The sequence below is a fragment of the Gracilinanus agilis genome, chromosome 3, assembly GCF_016433145.1.
Source record: "Gracilinanus agilis isolate LMUSP501 chromosome 3, AgileGrace, whole genome shotgun sequence".
Lineage (NCBI taxonomy): Eukaryota > Metazoa > Chordata > Mammalia > Didelphimorphia > Didelphidae > Gracilinanus > Gracilinanus agilis.
Window position 1 is genome coordinate 603,445,400 of NC_058132.1, and position 15,673 is coordinate 603,461,072.

The 15,673-nt window shown below is 36.6% G+C and overlaps 2 protein-coding genes across 2 annotated transcripts in view; both read right to left on the bottom strand.

Moving 5' to 3' along the window:
- The window catches only part of LOC123241914 (gamma-crystallin D-like), a 17,605-nt gene extending 15,756 nt beyond the window's left edge, over window positions 1–1,849 (bottom strand). Inside the window, 2 exon segments of the mRNA XM_044669419.1 lie at window positions 1,339–1,620; window positions 1,727–1,849. Of these exon segments, the coding sequence (XP_044525354.1) occupies window positions 1,339–1,620; window positions 1,727–1,849 (405 nt within the window).
- Window positions 1,850–9,931: 8,082 nt separating this feature from the next.
- LOC123240108 (gamma-crystallin D-like) lies at window positions 9,932–11,746 on the bottom strand. Its single transcript, XM_044667500.1, has 3 exons — window positions 11,723–11,746; window positions 11,390–11,632; window positions 9,932–10,207 (listed from the first exon to the last, which is right to left on the bottom strand). Exons 1-3 carry the CDS (start codon window positions 11,729–11,731, stop codon window positions 9,932–9,934), a joined length of 528 nt encoding a protein of 175 aa, XP_044523435.1. The 5' UTR covers window positions 11,732–11,746.
- Between the last annotated feature and the right edge of the window lie 3,927 nt (window positions 11,747–15,673).

Sequence of the window (15,673 nt, forward strand, 5' to 3'; positions counted from 1 at the left end):
TGTCTTCATAAAATAGCTTTCTTAAAATAAGATTTACCATATTTTCATCTTTATCATTAGAAGAAATTCCTATAAATTATACATATTCTAATTATATTATATAGTATTATATAAGATATATAGATATATATAAGTTATATACATATATAAGAAATATATAGGAATAAGTTATATTCCTATAAATTAAATGTAAAGTGCTTTATAAACCTTAAAATGCTATATAAGTACTAAATGAAGGAAAGCATGAACTGAAAAGCTAGGAATACATATTTTCCTAAAATGAAATAATCTCTGAACTATTTCTTCTAAGATTAGTTTTTATAAATGCTACCAATACTGGGATTCATAATCCCTTATGCTCACAAGATTTATTAGATATACATTTTCTCTCCATTTTCGCAGCCTTGTCTAAACCCTTACCATTTTGTATTAGTCCCCTTAGAAGCTATGATTTCAGCTTGAAAGGGCTTTAGAGATCATCTTATTCCACCTGCTAATTTTACAGATGAGAAAACAGGGGCCCAGAGAGAGGAAATAACTTGTATGAGTTCTCCAGGATAAGAAAAAAAAAAAAAAAAGAAACTTGAGTTGAATCTAGGTCTTCTGACTCCAAACTCTTCTGCTCTATCAATTAGACTCTATCTCTAGGCTCTGCTCACTTCAATTTTATCCCACTTTCAACAGAAAGGGATTTTCTTTAAGCATTATTTTAATTCTATTATCTTCCCAGCAAAATAAGCAAAGACTCCTAGAGGTTTTTTCCAGAATCACAGAAAGCATTAAACAACTTTCTGAACATGGCCTTTAGGGCACTAAGTCAGCAAAACTCCCCCTACCACCCAGTTTTTCTCCCCCTTCGATTGGTGCTAGGTGGTATTAAATCAATGCCCTCTGAAATGAATGGTGGAATTCTGGGAAAGCAAATTGCTAAAACACAAAACGTTTTAATACATTCAAAAATTTCAAATTATATTTATGGAAGTTTACTATACTGGGTCTGTTAATTTAAAGAAACCAAAGCACCTATTCTTTGATAAGATTTTAAAGTTGATAATCCCTTTTCTTCTATGCTAGTAGCTTCAAGAGTCTTTGAGCCTCCTTAATTTCCTTATTTTATTTAAAATATGGTTCCTGGATTCCCATGGTTAAAAGGCAACTGAAATGCATCAGTGAGATAGGTCGGGGAATTTCACCAGCCATCAAACTTCTCGTGAGAGGCACCGTCTTCTGAGGCTAGGTTGCAACCATTCACTAGCTAGACAGATGGATTTGGTTTGAGAAATGAACATTTTAAAGGTCCTGATTTTCCAAAAAGGCTTCAACTGGAACTGTACTCACTTGGGGAATGAAACGGCAGGACCTGATGGAGTCGTTGAATCCCATCCACTGCTGGTAGTCTGGATACTCGCCCCTCCGAAGGTAATACTGATGGCCCATGTAATTGGGGCGCTCATATATCATCCAGCAGCCACTTTCTACCCGGATGGAGTTGCAACGGTTGAAGTAGGCCTGCAGGTTGGGGTAGTCGCTGTTGCATTCATAGGATCGGCCCTGGAAGCCGCGGTCCTCATAGAAGATGATCTATCCAATGAAATATTGGGGAGGGTTAAGAGATCCATCCTATTGTATGCACAAACCACCCTAGCTCAGCCATTGCTTTGCTTTTCTGTGGTCTTACCTTTCCCATTTTGGAGAGAGATGGAGATGTTCACTCGATGCTGTTTGCCGCTGTGGTGGGAGCTGCTGTATATATAGCAGCCCTTCCTGCTGCCTCCGCAGGAATAACACAGTCGGAGCCCATTTTGGTGAGTAAGGGGATTTTCCGTGTTCTTTTCTTTTCTATGATCATGGTCAGGGGGAATCACTGAATGTTTCCCTTTCACTCTTTCTGGCGAGTTCGAATTGTCCTAATTGACTAACACTGTTGTTGCTTTTGAAGTCAGAAGGGTTTCCATTCTTTCTGAATAATTATATTTAGGAGAAGAGAAGGAACGAGATAGTTCTGTCCCCATGACTTTTCTCTATGGAATATTCTGTATGGCTGAATTTCTAACTGTGGCTGAGCTAGGCAGTTTATTTTTCCTGGAGTATGGGGTTTTGAATCATAATTTTTAAATGGTTACAGTATAGTATCTTGTGGGAGAGTGATTGAAAAAGATGCTTGATTTGAAAAATCTGAGATGCTCTACAAATTCAAATAATTGTTATTATTGTTATGACAATTATGCTTACCATCAGAACTCATTTAGGTAAATTTGTCAAATTGATTAAGATTTTATCTTTAGTCTTTTTCTTCCCTCTTTTCTATACTCCTCTCTCACTTTCCAGTCCTTCTTTCCATTTGGTTCCATACTGCCCTTGGATGGCCCAAAGCCACTTTGATAACCTGCTCATACTTTACCTCATCTATAGAAACTTATGCTATGAAGCTTTTCCTCATTCCTTCTTCCCTGCATCCTCTACAATAAAAGTTCCAATTTGGTGATACCCTTAGCTAGATATTAGATAGCCATTGAGAGGCAATGTGGTTTAGTGGAAAGACCACAGAATTTAGAGTCGAAAGACCTGACTTTGAACTTTAGTTAGTTACTATGTGAACATGGACAAGTCATCTCTGGGTCTCGCTTTTTCTATCCGTAAAATTATTCTTTTGGTCTTGATCAATGATGGTGAACCTTTTAGAAACCAAGTGCCCAAACTGCACCCTCATGCAGCATGTGAGCTGACCCTTTACCCTAGACAGGGGAGGGAGGAAGCACTTCCATTGGGGTGTTGAGCAGAGGGGTGGATGATGAGAGAAATGTCCTTAGGCATGGTGGAAAGGGGAAAGGGAGCAGCCCCCTCTGGTACATGTGCCATAGATTTCCCAACATGGGTCCAGAAAAGCCTAAAGTCTCATTCAGCGTTAAAGCAATAATTCTATAATTTAACTGCATGGCCATTGGTGAGTCACTTCACTTCTGCAAGATTCAATTTTTGCATCTGAAAAGTTGGTATCAATCAATGTTTTAGTTACTTCACAGTTGTAAATGACTATATAAATGGTGATGATAGTGAATGCAATAATTTTAACCACCAATACTACATTGTAAATAATTGATAGAATAATTACAAAGTAGTTAAATGAGAGGAGGGGAGGAAAGAAGGGAGGGAAGGCACTGGAAGTTGTAGAGATTAGGAAAGTCTAGATGTAGAAAGTGGTTCAAGAGCTACATCTTGAAGAAAGAAAGGCAGAAGTGAGAAATTAATGTACTCTGGGTATAAGCACCAAGTGTCACTATGGAAGGCAATTTTTCTGAGGACTTTCTCTTCTCCCTTCAGGAAATGGGGGGAGCAGATCATGCCAGACTATTTCCAGTCTATGCTTATCTCCTTCTTCAAGATAAATTTTGGGTGGAGGTTTCCCTTTGACCACACTTTCTCTTTCATTTCATCTCTCCACCTTCTCTGATATGGAGGTGATAATTACTTAGCTCAGAGTCACTATGACCCAGGCTGCAAATCAAAAGATTAACTCTCTATTTAAATCCAGGGTCAAATTTTTGGCCAAACCTAAAAGTATTCTTTATTCTAAAGTCAGAACACTAAAATACAGATTAGATTATTAATAAAAATCGTAAGAGCTCAAAACCCTCAAAACAGAAACCTTAATGCCAAGACAGATGTAGTCTCTCACCTATTAAATTCTGTGTTTTCAAATAGTCACTGGCTCTCTCTGCCCTCCATCCATGCCTTTCTATTCATGACATTCATTAAGAATATAATTAAAATTTAATCTTAATTTTATTTAGAGCAAAAATGTTTTTAAAAAAACTCTCCAAGAAATAAGCAAGTCATTTAAAAGAATAGGAAACACTTTAAATCATATAGGGATAAAGCAGAGGGAAGACAGAGAGTGAATTCACCAAGCCTCCAGCAATGTCTTGGGGTAGGCATGTCATTTATTTCCCAGTCAAATTCTTAACATTAGAAAAACAAAGAGCAAGGAAAACTTCTGGGACTCCATTCCTTTAGCCAGTCCCCACTCATAGCGTCTTCTGTTGCTACATTCTGGGATCATTGCCTGCTATTGCTCTTCAGAAATTGGTTCTGATTGACCAAGTCAGTCCAATCCAACTCATTCTGACCCAAAATGCACGTAAGAGCCCACCTCTTCCTGGGTTAGTAAGACTGACTAGTTTTTGAGAAAGCGAACTACATTTCCCAGAGTGCCTTTGAACTCCCTCTGACTACAGAGATTTGTCCTCCAAAGGCCCTGTACAGGCATGGGGAATAGCCAGGGAAATGGTCTGGCGATAGGAAATGGTTATGTGAGGAAAAGAGAGAAGGCCAATTAGGATGAACCAAAGAGATCTGGAAGAAAAGTAATGTATAATAAGCCTGGAAAGATCTTCTGGAGCTAGGTTGTGAAGGGCTTTAAAAGACAAACAGAGGAATTTTTATTTTATCTCAGAGGAAATAGGGAGACACACATTTATTGAGTAGGAAAGCTATATGGTTAAGTCTGGGCTTTTGAAAATCACTTTGGCAGCAGTATGGAGGATAACCTGGATGGAGCAGAGGCTTAAAGAAAGGGGACAAGTTTGGAAGCCACTAAATTATTATCCAGGCAAAAGGTTTGTGGGGGAAAAACCAGCATTACTGGATTGAGAAAGAAGTTTTAAGGTCTTGAATTAATGTGGTAGTTGGGTGAGCACAGGGAAGGGTTTAGACAGAAATCTACATTTAGAGAGGTAAGAGGAGAGACCCCTAATCAAAACTAACATTTTCTACTCAAGTATTATAATTCAAGCCTCCAAATCTGCCAAGAATCAAGGGAATTCAAGGGAATTAGTAAAGGATCCTTTCTGTGTTAGAGATAAATTTTAGCTTGAAAACAGCATCTTGGTATCTTCTTGGACTCCAGATCTTTGGAGGAAGAAAAAGCAAGATTTGGCAGCTGATTAGATATGTGTGTTGAGGGAAAGTGAAGTGTCAAGGATAATGTGAAAGTTACAAATTTGGGATAGTGGGAAGATATCAGAAACTTTGACAAAATAGGACATTTGGAAGATGGATAGGTTTGTGGAGGAAAGAGAAGTTTCTAAATTCTCTTTTGGACTTGTTAAGTTTGACAAATGACACTTTACCCCTTTTCTGCCCCCTCCCACTTACTAGGGTTGTTGTGAGGAACAAATAAGGTATATTTGTAAAGTGCTTAGCATACTGTCTAGCACAATAGTAGGAAAAGAAAAGAAATGGTTTCTTTTCTTCCTTTTCTTTCTGTCTTTAACCTCCACAGGGTACATGTCAAGGAATGGAATCATTATATTAAGGTGTATGAAGAGCTTAGCAAATTTTTAAAAACTTAGGGCTGTAGGACCACCAGTGAGTCACTCTCTGAATCTTTCCCCTCATCTGTAAAATGGGCATAATAATAATATTTTCATTGTACATCTCACAGAGTTCTGAAAAATCACTTACTGGACCAAGTGAGACTTAAGGGCAGATGAGGGAAATGGGGATTAGGATTCCTCACCACCTTCCTTGTGGATGTGTTCATATTCTCCAACAATTTTGCTTTTTATTGTTATTTAGTTGTGTCTGACTCTTCATGATCCCACCAACAGTATTGTTTTCTTGCCAAAGATACTGGAGTAGCTTAAGACAACAGATATTGCTCCAATAGTTTAAGGCAACAATAATACTTATCCAGTTGTTTAAATCAACAAAGATATTTCTCCAGTGCTTTAAGGCAACAGAGGTTAAATGATTCATGTAGGGTCACACAACTAGTATGTGTCTGAGGTCAGATTTGAACTCAAATGTTCCTGTCTCTAGGTCAGCACTCTATCCACTGAATCATCTAGCTGCCTCCAACAATACCCAACATTCAAACATGCTTTTGGGGAATTATGGCATCTAGACCTAGAGTTAGAAAATGGTGTGTCCTTGAGAACACTTTGTGAACTTCTCCTCCCCCAGAGTGCACCTGTATCAGGGCTAGTGCTTGTAGGATCCTTGTCACTAGAGGCTAGGGGAAGCTGAGGATCTTTAATTAGAAAGATAGTCAGAGGGGTTCCTGTGGTTTTACATATCTAAAATTAGACATTTTAATTAGTTAGATTATTTATCTAAGAGTAATCAGTTTCTCTTTGAATTTTTGCACCAAGCAAAGAGCTGAAAGAGTAGTTCTGAAAAAGACTTGAGAGCTAAAATTGGTGGGAAATTAATTCAGTAGCAGGCTGTAGATGGCAACAGTCACAGGAATCATTCTTTGAGGTGATTCCATGGCTAGAACTGCAAGGACCTGCAAGTGTTCCTGATGCTCAAATGGCCTGAAGCCCACAGCCTATGCACACAGAATTTTTTACTCTAAGCTAAGAAACATAGGCTATTACAAATAAGCATTTTGTTATTTTTAAAAATTAACTTATTTTTATTGATAATTCTTGTTTTATCTCACTTTCATTCCTGAATGTATCTCTTTCCCCTCCATAAGCAGTCATCTTTTATAACAAGAGTTAAAAAGAAAATTAAAAAAAAAAAACAGTTCAGCAAAACTGAGGCATAAACTGTGTTCAATGCATAGACTGAATGATTCATGGTTCCTCACTTTTAAAAAGAAGGGAATTCTTATCTTTAGAGAAGCTAAATCATTATAATTGCATAGGATTCACTTTCTTCTGTTGTCTTTTCTGTTCACACTTTAAAAAAAAAGTCTTTCTTTTATTCCCGTGATGAATCTAGACATGTTTTCCATGGTTATATGATTCATGTTGTCTCCCTCCCTTATTCCTTCCTCCTCTCATAGTTGACAAGCAATTCCACTAGGTTTTACATGTATTATCACCCAAAACCTATTTCCATTTTGTTCATTTTTGTAATAGAGTAATATTTTGAAACCAAAACCCCAAATCATATAACCAAATAAACAAATCATAAATCGTATATTTTCTTCTGCATTTCTGTTCCCACAGTTCTTTCTCTAGATGTGGATAACATTCTTTTCAGAGGTCTCTCAGAATTGTCCTGGATCATTGTATCTACTCTTAGTAGCAAAGTCTATTACATTTGATCATCCCACAATGATTTAGTTACTATGTAAAATGTTTTCCTTGTTCTACTTATTTCACTGTGCTCTGATCATACTTTTGTAGTTCTTATGTACATTCTTTTTCTGGTTCTGCTTTCTTTATGCTGTATCAATTCACTTAACTCTTCTCACATTTCTCTGATTCTTCATATTTACCATTCCTTTTGTATATCACCATCTGGGTAGCCATTTCCTAACTGATGAGCATCTACTTTACTTCCAGTTCTCACAAAAAGTGTTGCTATTCACACTTTGACATATGTGACTAAAGAAACATTTTAATTGAAATGTGAATAAGAACAAAGATTGGGAGACATTAACAGCAGTAAAATATGAGTGAAACAATATAAATGATCTGGTTGGCATTCATTTCTTTTTAGATAGGTTTTAAATAACATTCATGTTTCTTTTATCACCATAGTTATCTCAAATATCTTTGCCCTCCCCCTCCCCAGGAGAGTTATCTCATATGAAAAACAGTAACTTTTTTTTTTAAACCCTTGTACTTCGGTGTATTGTCTCATAGGTGGAAGATTGGTAAGGGTGGGCAATGGGGGTCAAGTGACTTGCCTAGGGTCACACAGCTGGGAAGTGGCTGAGGCCGGGTTTGAACCTAGGACCTCCTGTCTCTAGGCCTGACTCTCACTCCACTGAGCTACCCAGCTGCCCCTAAAACAGTAACTTTTAAAGAAAAAAAATCAGCACAATTGATTAATATATTGAAAAAATTTGCAATGTGTAACATTTATGGACACCTTGGTTCTACAAAGTGGTAGATTGAGTTGTCTCGTCATTTGAATCCAGCTTGATCTTCATAATTTTGTAACAATTTTGATATTTTGGTAGGAAATTGTTCTTTCCATTTATGTTGTTGTCATTAGCTTGTATGCTGTTTTCTTGAGTCTGCTTACTTCATGATGTATCAGTTCATATAGATCTTTCCATGCTTCTCTGATTTCATCACACACATCATTTCTTTTTCTTAAAACCCTTACTTTCCACTTAGAATCAGTACTGTGTATTGGTTCCAAGCCAGAAGAGTGGTAAGAGCTAGGCAATAGGGGTTAAATAACTTGATCAGGATCACACAACTAGGAAGTGTATAAGGTCAAATTTGAACCCAGGACATCCTATCTGTAGACCTGACTCCCAGGATCCACTGAGCTACCTAGTTTCTCCACATACATATCATTTCTTACAAGACAGTAACATTCCATTACATTCATTTGCCATACTTAGTTTAGTCATTCTTCAATTGATGGGCATATACTTCTTTCTGATTCTTAGCTGTCACAAAAAGTGCTGGTGTGAATATTTTGGAGTATATAGGGTGTTTTTTCTTATTTATTGCTTCTTTCGGGTATAAGTCCACAAATAAAGTCTCTGGTTTAAAGAGTATGGACCTTTGAGTCACTTTATTTGCATGATTCAAAATTTGAAAATTGTTTTACTGTTTCACAGCTCCACCAAAAATGTATTAGTGTATCTGTTTTTCCGCAACTCCTCCAACATTGACTTGCCATTTTCGTGTCATTTTTATTGATTTTTACTGAAGTGAAACTTCAGGATTTATTTTTGTGGTGCATTTTTCTTATTATTAGTGATTTAGAACATAATTAGTTTCTTTAAATTTTTCTCTTTATGTTTTGTAATAATAATAGTGTTTGCATAGCTCTTTAAGATTTGCAAAGCATTGTACATGTTATATCATTTAATCCTCACAACAACTCTGTAAGATGTATGTTATTGTTATCCCATTTCTACAGTTAAAGAAACCGAGGTTGAGAGAGATTGAGTGCTCAGACCTAGCTAGAAAATATCTGAGGGAGAATTTGAACTCAGATCTTCCTGACTCCAAGCACTATTGATAAAGAGTTCTATTTTTGTAAAACATGACTAAAGAAAGGCATGCTCTTCTTGTTTTCAGTTAACTATGTTTATATCTACAACCTGATATTTTGGACCATGAGTACATGACTTATTTGAGGCAAATATAGCCTAATTAAATGAATTAAAATGCAAGAAACATTTACTGAGGGCCTACTACATGCAAGGAACTATGCACGGTATCTATCTCTTCACTCTTCTCTCCCTCTCATTTTTCCAAATATACCTAAGCAATTCAGTTTATACACTATCTAGCCCTAAATGAGACCTCATCCCACACTAATGAAATTTATGGGACATTGCTTCCTCTACTCAGCCGCTCTTAAACCTCTCAGCTTACATGTGATTAGCAGGATAATATTATTGAAGCCCTGTGTGCTCAGAAAAAAGCAATGGGGAAGTCTTGTAGTGAGAATTAATTATAGCAGATAGACAGCTCAAGTAGCATATTACTATCCAGCCCTCTAAGACACTGGGAGAATAACAGCAAGGATTACAGTGCTTTGGATAGATTATATATGGAGGATTTATAGGAAACCATTGACAAGTCACCTAAGATGAGAAGATATGGAGGAATGGCCAACTATATCTGTGGAGGGAATAACTACACAAATGAAATCACAGATTTACTAATGGACCATAGGATCTAAGTAATTTAGGCGTCTAAAAAAAACTTATGGATTAAAAAAATTTCATGTAATTTCTTTAGACCCTTGGAGAAAGTACTAGTCAGGAATAAAAACAAATGAATCGTGGGATCTAAGTAATTACTAATGGACCATGGGATCTAAGTTATTTAGGGGTCTAAAAAAAACTTATGGATTTAAAAAAATTCATATAATTTCTTTAGACCCTTGGAGAAAGTACTAGTCAGGAATAAAAACAACAACAAAAAAGGCTAGTTAAGTGCCAGCACACAAGATAATGATTTTATTCACTCTAAAATGAAATACATTTAGAGAGTATATTTCAACAAAAATCAACAACTCTTCTGAATGAGCCCACTCTGGCATTCATGCCTCCCCAGTCTTGGTAGCTCCTGTACTCTCCTGGTCTCAGCAAGTACTGTCTCCCTCTGTAGTTGGGCATTTCATAGAGGATCCAGCAGCCCTCCATCACATTGAGGGAGTAGATTTCATTCCGATGGAATCGATCCTGGATGCAATGGCAGTCGTCAGTGAGCTCTGCTATTAAGCCTCTGTAGTTATCTCTCTCGTACAGCCTCATCCTGTGAGAACTGGCCATCTGGTTTGACAAGAGGAAGAGAAGGGAAAGATAAACTATTAAAACATCCTTCAGTTAGAGCCACTTTATGCATCAGCTAGTCTTCCTGAATGGATACTGGCTTAACCCACGATATGCTAGATTCCATATTTGAATCCTCATATAGTAGTTTGTCTAGATAGTGGAATCCAACTATCATACAAAACATTATTACTTGTATTCAGGTCCGTGGCAAAACATCCCTGAAAACACAATGAGTATAGGTCATAAAAGCATGGCATAACTTAGATGGCCGGTAAGATAGAAGGCTAGTTTGTGAAGCCCAGCATTATACAGAGGTTCCCCTCTCTACTTCTGTGATCATTTAAGCTATCCGAGAGATGGTGTGGCATAATAGATAGAGTCATGGACCTCAAGTTCAAATTCTACCTTGAATCCTTATTAGCTGCGTAACCCTGGGCAAGTCACAACTTCTCTATAATTGCTCATCTGTAAAAATGAGGGTGTTAGACTTGATGGCTTCTAAGATATCCTTTAGCTCTAAATCTGCAATTCTCTGACTATTTCACATTTACATTTATATCACTTGAGCCCGTGTCCCACTCATAGCCAGCACTAAACAAACGCTGGTTGAACTGAACTGGATTCTCCTTCATAGTCATTATGTTTTCAGGAATATGGCTTGATTCACCATGGACCTGAATCTATGTAATAATGTTCTGTATGATCATTGGCTTCTCTATATAAGCTTATTACTCCAGGACTATTCAAATATAGAATCTACTTTATTATCAGTTAGACCTTTGGAAGTCCTCGAATAAGGGCTGGAAAACTATTTATTGGGAATGATATAGTTGGAATTATTTTCATGTACAAAGGGTACTTTTTTGGCTGCTGGTTCTCTTCTAATTCAGAAATCCTATAATTCTGCAAATTGAATTCCTCAAAAAATTTTAATTTTCTTTGCTCCAGGGTTCCTCACTGTACCAAACGTATTCATTTCTGAAGCCAGGGAGACCATAAACATGATTGAGAGGTATTTTCATATGTCAGAATATGTTGGCCCTGGAATTTGGTCTAATTTCTACTAATTGCTTCACAAGTTTTGATTACTTAACCCAATGGACTAGGAATTATATTTGACTGTATCAAATGTGACATTTTCTTGATAGACAAATCAAGATGAGGTAGTACTTAACATACTTGAGGAATCATGCGGCAGGATCTGATGGAGTCGTTGAAGCCCATCCACTCTCGATAGTCTGGATACTCGCCCCTCCGCAGGTAGTACTGGCAGCCTGAGTAATTGGGGTGCTCATAGATCATCCAGCTCCCACTATCGACTCGCACAGAGTTGCAACGGCTGAAGTAAGACTGAAGGTTGGGGTGGTCACTGCTGCACTCATAGTAACGCCCCTGGAAGTTTCTGTCCTCGTAGAAGATGATCTGCACCAAGAAAATGCCATTCAACCAAAAGAATCAAACCAAGAATGGGTTCCAACAAAGCAAGTTAAAGACCTCTTACTCTTCACTTACCTTTCCCATGTCTGGTGCTCTGTAGATACAGAAGTCAGTGTGATAGTTGCCTGTGATGGGTCCTCCTATATATATACCCCACAGGGCTTTTGCTAGGTCTGCAGTAGTAGCACAAAAGCCGTTGAATGTGGCCAGTAAGGGGATTTCTTCCCTTTTTTTCCCCTCACCCTATATCATCAATGTCATTCATTGTATGCATTGCTGCCATTCTCTCTGGTATATTCGAGGCTTATACCATTGCAGACATAAGTGCTTTGGAGGTCATTGGAGGTATATAGTATAGAAATGACTGATTTAGAAGAGGGAATGGGACAAAGAAAATATCATAGATCTTACTGTATTGATTAAGTAGAGAAATGGTGGGAATAGAAATAAAATTTACTCTAAAAACCTTAGATACTTTTTTATTGGTTAATTTTTGAGGCTTTATCAATCAAGAGGAATTTCCTCATTTTGCCTATGAAATAGTCAGTGCCTGATGAACTGCTTAATGGAAGAAAGGAAAGGAAAAGAATTATGCTATGTGCTTTACAAATATTATCTCATTTGAGTCTCACCTCAACCCTGGGAGATAAGTTATTATCATTCTCATTCTGCAGTTGAGAAAACTGAGGCAGACAGAGGTTAAGTGACTTGCCCTGGTTCACATAGCTAGTAAATGTCAGAGGTAGGATTTGAATGCATGCCTTTCTTACTCACCATCCAGCTCCCTGTCCCCTGTACCACCTAACTGCCTGTACTGAAGGAATCTATTCCCCAGGATACCCTCTGTAACAGAAGCAACATCTATCAGGAGCCTTCACATGTAGGCAAGACTAATTTTTGTTTTGTTTTTCTCTTAAAAGTCAAAGAAGTTATATCCATGATTTGATTAGTCCAAGGAACTAAGGCTTGAAGTGTTGGTGTGCCTTCCTAGTTAACTAACAATACAAGAAAGGCTCAACAAATTTGGTAGGTTTCTTTCTTTCTTTTTTTTTTTAAACCCTTACCTTCTATCTTAGAATTGATACTAAGTATTGGTTCCAAGGCAGAAGAAACTCGGTAGATATTGGTAGAGTTAGCTTTAAAAAAAAAATTTTTTAATGCCAAATTTTACAAAATCAAATGAAACAAGCATTTCCATGTGCAAAGAAAAAGAAGATGTATACACAAATGAAATCACAAATCTCCTATATGTTTACCTTACTTTTTTTCATATCTATACAATACATCCCATCCACTAGTGTCACAGTTCCTCTCCACCCTCTCCACATCACAAATGATATCCTCAAGGCAGCCAACATGCATATATAAATTAAGTCTTTCATATTTCACCTTTCTGTTCAGTTTCTGGAGATAACATTCACATTCTTCCAGGATTAATTCCATGGTTGTGTATAATGTTCTTCTAGTTCTACTCATTTCACTGTTCATTTATCATGTAGTTCTTTCCAATTTAAAAAAAAAATCAGGCTGTCATTGTAGTATTCCATTCCAAATATATGTCACAAGTCATTCAGCCATTCCTCAATTGATTAGTGTTGCCTCAGTTTCCAATTCTTTGCTACTACAAAGAGAGCTGCTATCAATATTTTGGAACATAAGGGATCTTTTTTCCTCTTTCCCTGATCTGCTTGGGAAATAGACCCAGCAATGGGTATGCACAGTTTTATAACTCTTTAACTGTAATTCCAGATTGATCTCCAGAATGGTTGGATAAGTTCACAGCTCCAGCAACAGTGTATTAGTGTCCCTGTTTTTCCATATCCCTTCCAACATTTCTCATTTTGCCCTTTTGTCATGTTAGCCAGTGTGATGGATGTGAAGTGATATCTCAAAGTTGTTTTGGTTTGCATTTCTCTAATCTATACTGATGTAGAGTATTTTTTTCATATACCTACATATGCCTTTGATTTCTTCAACCAAAAATTTTCTATGCATATTTTTTACCTATTTATCAAGTGGGGTATGGCTCTTATTCTTATAAATTTGATAGTTTTCTATATATTTTAGATATGAGACCTCTATCTGAGAAGCTGTCTATAAATTTCTCCCCCAATTTTCTGCTTTACTTCTGGTCTTGGCAGCATTTATTTTATTTGTACAAAAACCTTTTAATTTAAAGTATCCAGAATTGTACATTTTACATTTTCACAATGTTCTCCATCTCTTGTTGACTCATAAGTTCCTCTCTTATCCATAAATCTGATAGTTGGTATGTTCCCTGATAGGAATTAAGGGGTATGTGAGTGGCAAATGAGGACTTTCATTAGAGATGTTCTCATACTTGGACCTTATGTAATTCTGAGTATCTACTTCTTTGGAATTAACAATTGTCAAATAGTATAATTTAATGAGTTAAAAAACTTATACTTTAATAACTTATAATTTAATAAGTTAAAAACAAAACATTATTTTGTAATATTGGAAATGGTGTGGCTACAAATAAGAAATCTGCTTTATTATAATGGGAGAGTACAATGAAAAGGTTGTTCCAGATTTTCTAGGTAGGAGCAATAAGTCAAGCTAAAATACTGTTAAGAATGCCTGGGAAGGGAAAGCTAGGTGGCTTGATGAATAGAAATCCAGGAGAACCTGGATTCAAATCTTGTTTCAGATATTTCCTACCTGTGTGACTCTGGGCAAGTTCCTTAGCCCCATTTGCTTAGTCCTTACCCATCCTCTGCTTTAGAACAAATATGAGACAGAAAATAAGGGTTATATTAAAAAAAATGAGTGTCTGGGTCCTTCATGTGATAGGAGAATCAATGAAAAAAAGAATACAATTGCAAAGTTTCCAGTAAAGTTTTGTTTAAAGGGACGGCCTCTTCTACTTTAAAATACTTAAGAACTGCTACCATAAACTGTTCCTTTAGCCTGCTCCAAAGTCCTAGTACTACCCTCATTGTCAGCAAATCTTCCAAAGGATGGGCTGGTCTTGTGATTTTCAGCATCTTTGGTTAATCATTTACAATAGTCCTGCTGAAGCAGCAAGAACCCATGACAGTTTGGAGGGGTGTGAGTAGGGTTGAACTCTGGTAGCTCTTACTGTCTATATTCATGGCATACTCATTCCATACTGCCTTCTACTTGTCATATGTATGGGTCTTTTCTCCCTAACTAGATGGAAGTTCCAGAGGGTCTTCCCTATATTATTCTATTCTGTATCTTCTATAACTCTACCAGAACATAGATATAGAGCTGAAAGTGTCCTTAGATATCATCTATTAGAAGTTCCTTTTGTTTCAGAGAAGGAAAATAAAACTCAGAGACATGAAATCACATAGGTAATAAATAGCAGAGTTGAGATTTGAACCCAAGTTGTCTGGCTCCAAATACAGCATTCTTTGTACATTGAACTGTAATAAAGGTTTCTCATTGTACCTTTAAGCATTAAAACTGAAAAGATAAAATTGGAGCTTGATAAAATGAATATTTTCCCCCTTTTTTTAGTTTTAAATTATATTTTATCATGAGTTAAAGAGTTTATAGAAATGTCATATTATTAATTCAAATTTATCTTATTTTAATTAATTAGTTTGTTACATTAAAATAGTTAGCTCCCTCCTTCCCTCTCTTCCTCCATTAGAGAAGGCATCATTTAACAAAAAGATATACATATACATAAAACTATGTCTTACTTATCTCTGTTTATCAGTTCTTTCTCTGGAGGTGGCCATACACAAGTCATTTTTCAAACAATATTTCTATTGCTGTATATAATATTCTCTTGGTTCTGCTTGTTTCACTCGTCATAATTTCATGTCATTCTTTCCATATTTTTCCAAAATTAACCAAGGCATAAAGGGAGATATCATAAGCAAATTATAAGAATAGGGAACATATTACCTCTCAGATTTATGGATAGGACAAGAATTTCTGAATAAACAAAAGGTAGAAAGCATTGTGAGATGTAAAATGGATAATTTTGAATACATTAAATTGCAAAGTTTTGGCTTAAAAAACAAATGT

What these genes read in the sequence shown, in the direction of transcription:
- LOC123240108 (XM_044667500.1), bottom strand. An exon ending in CCTGCCGCATGATTCCTCAA is followed by an intron (nt 10,208 to 11,389) that starts GTATGTTAAGTA and finishes TTGTCAAACCAG; the next exon opens with ATGGCCAGTTCTCACAGGAT.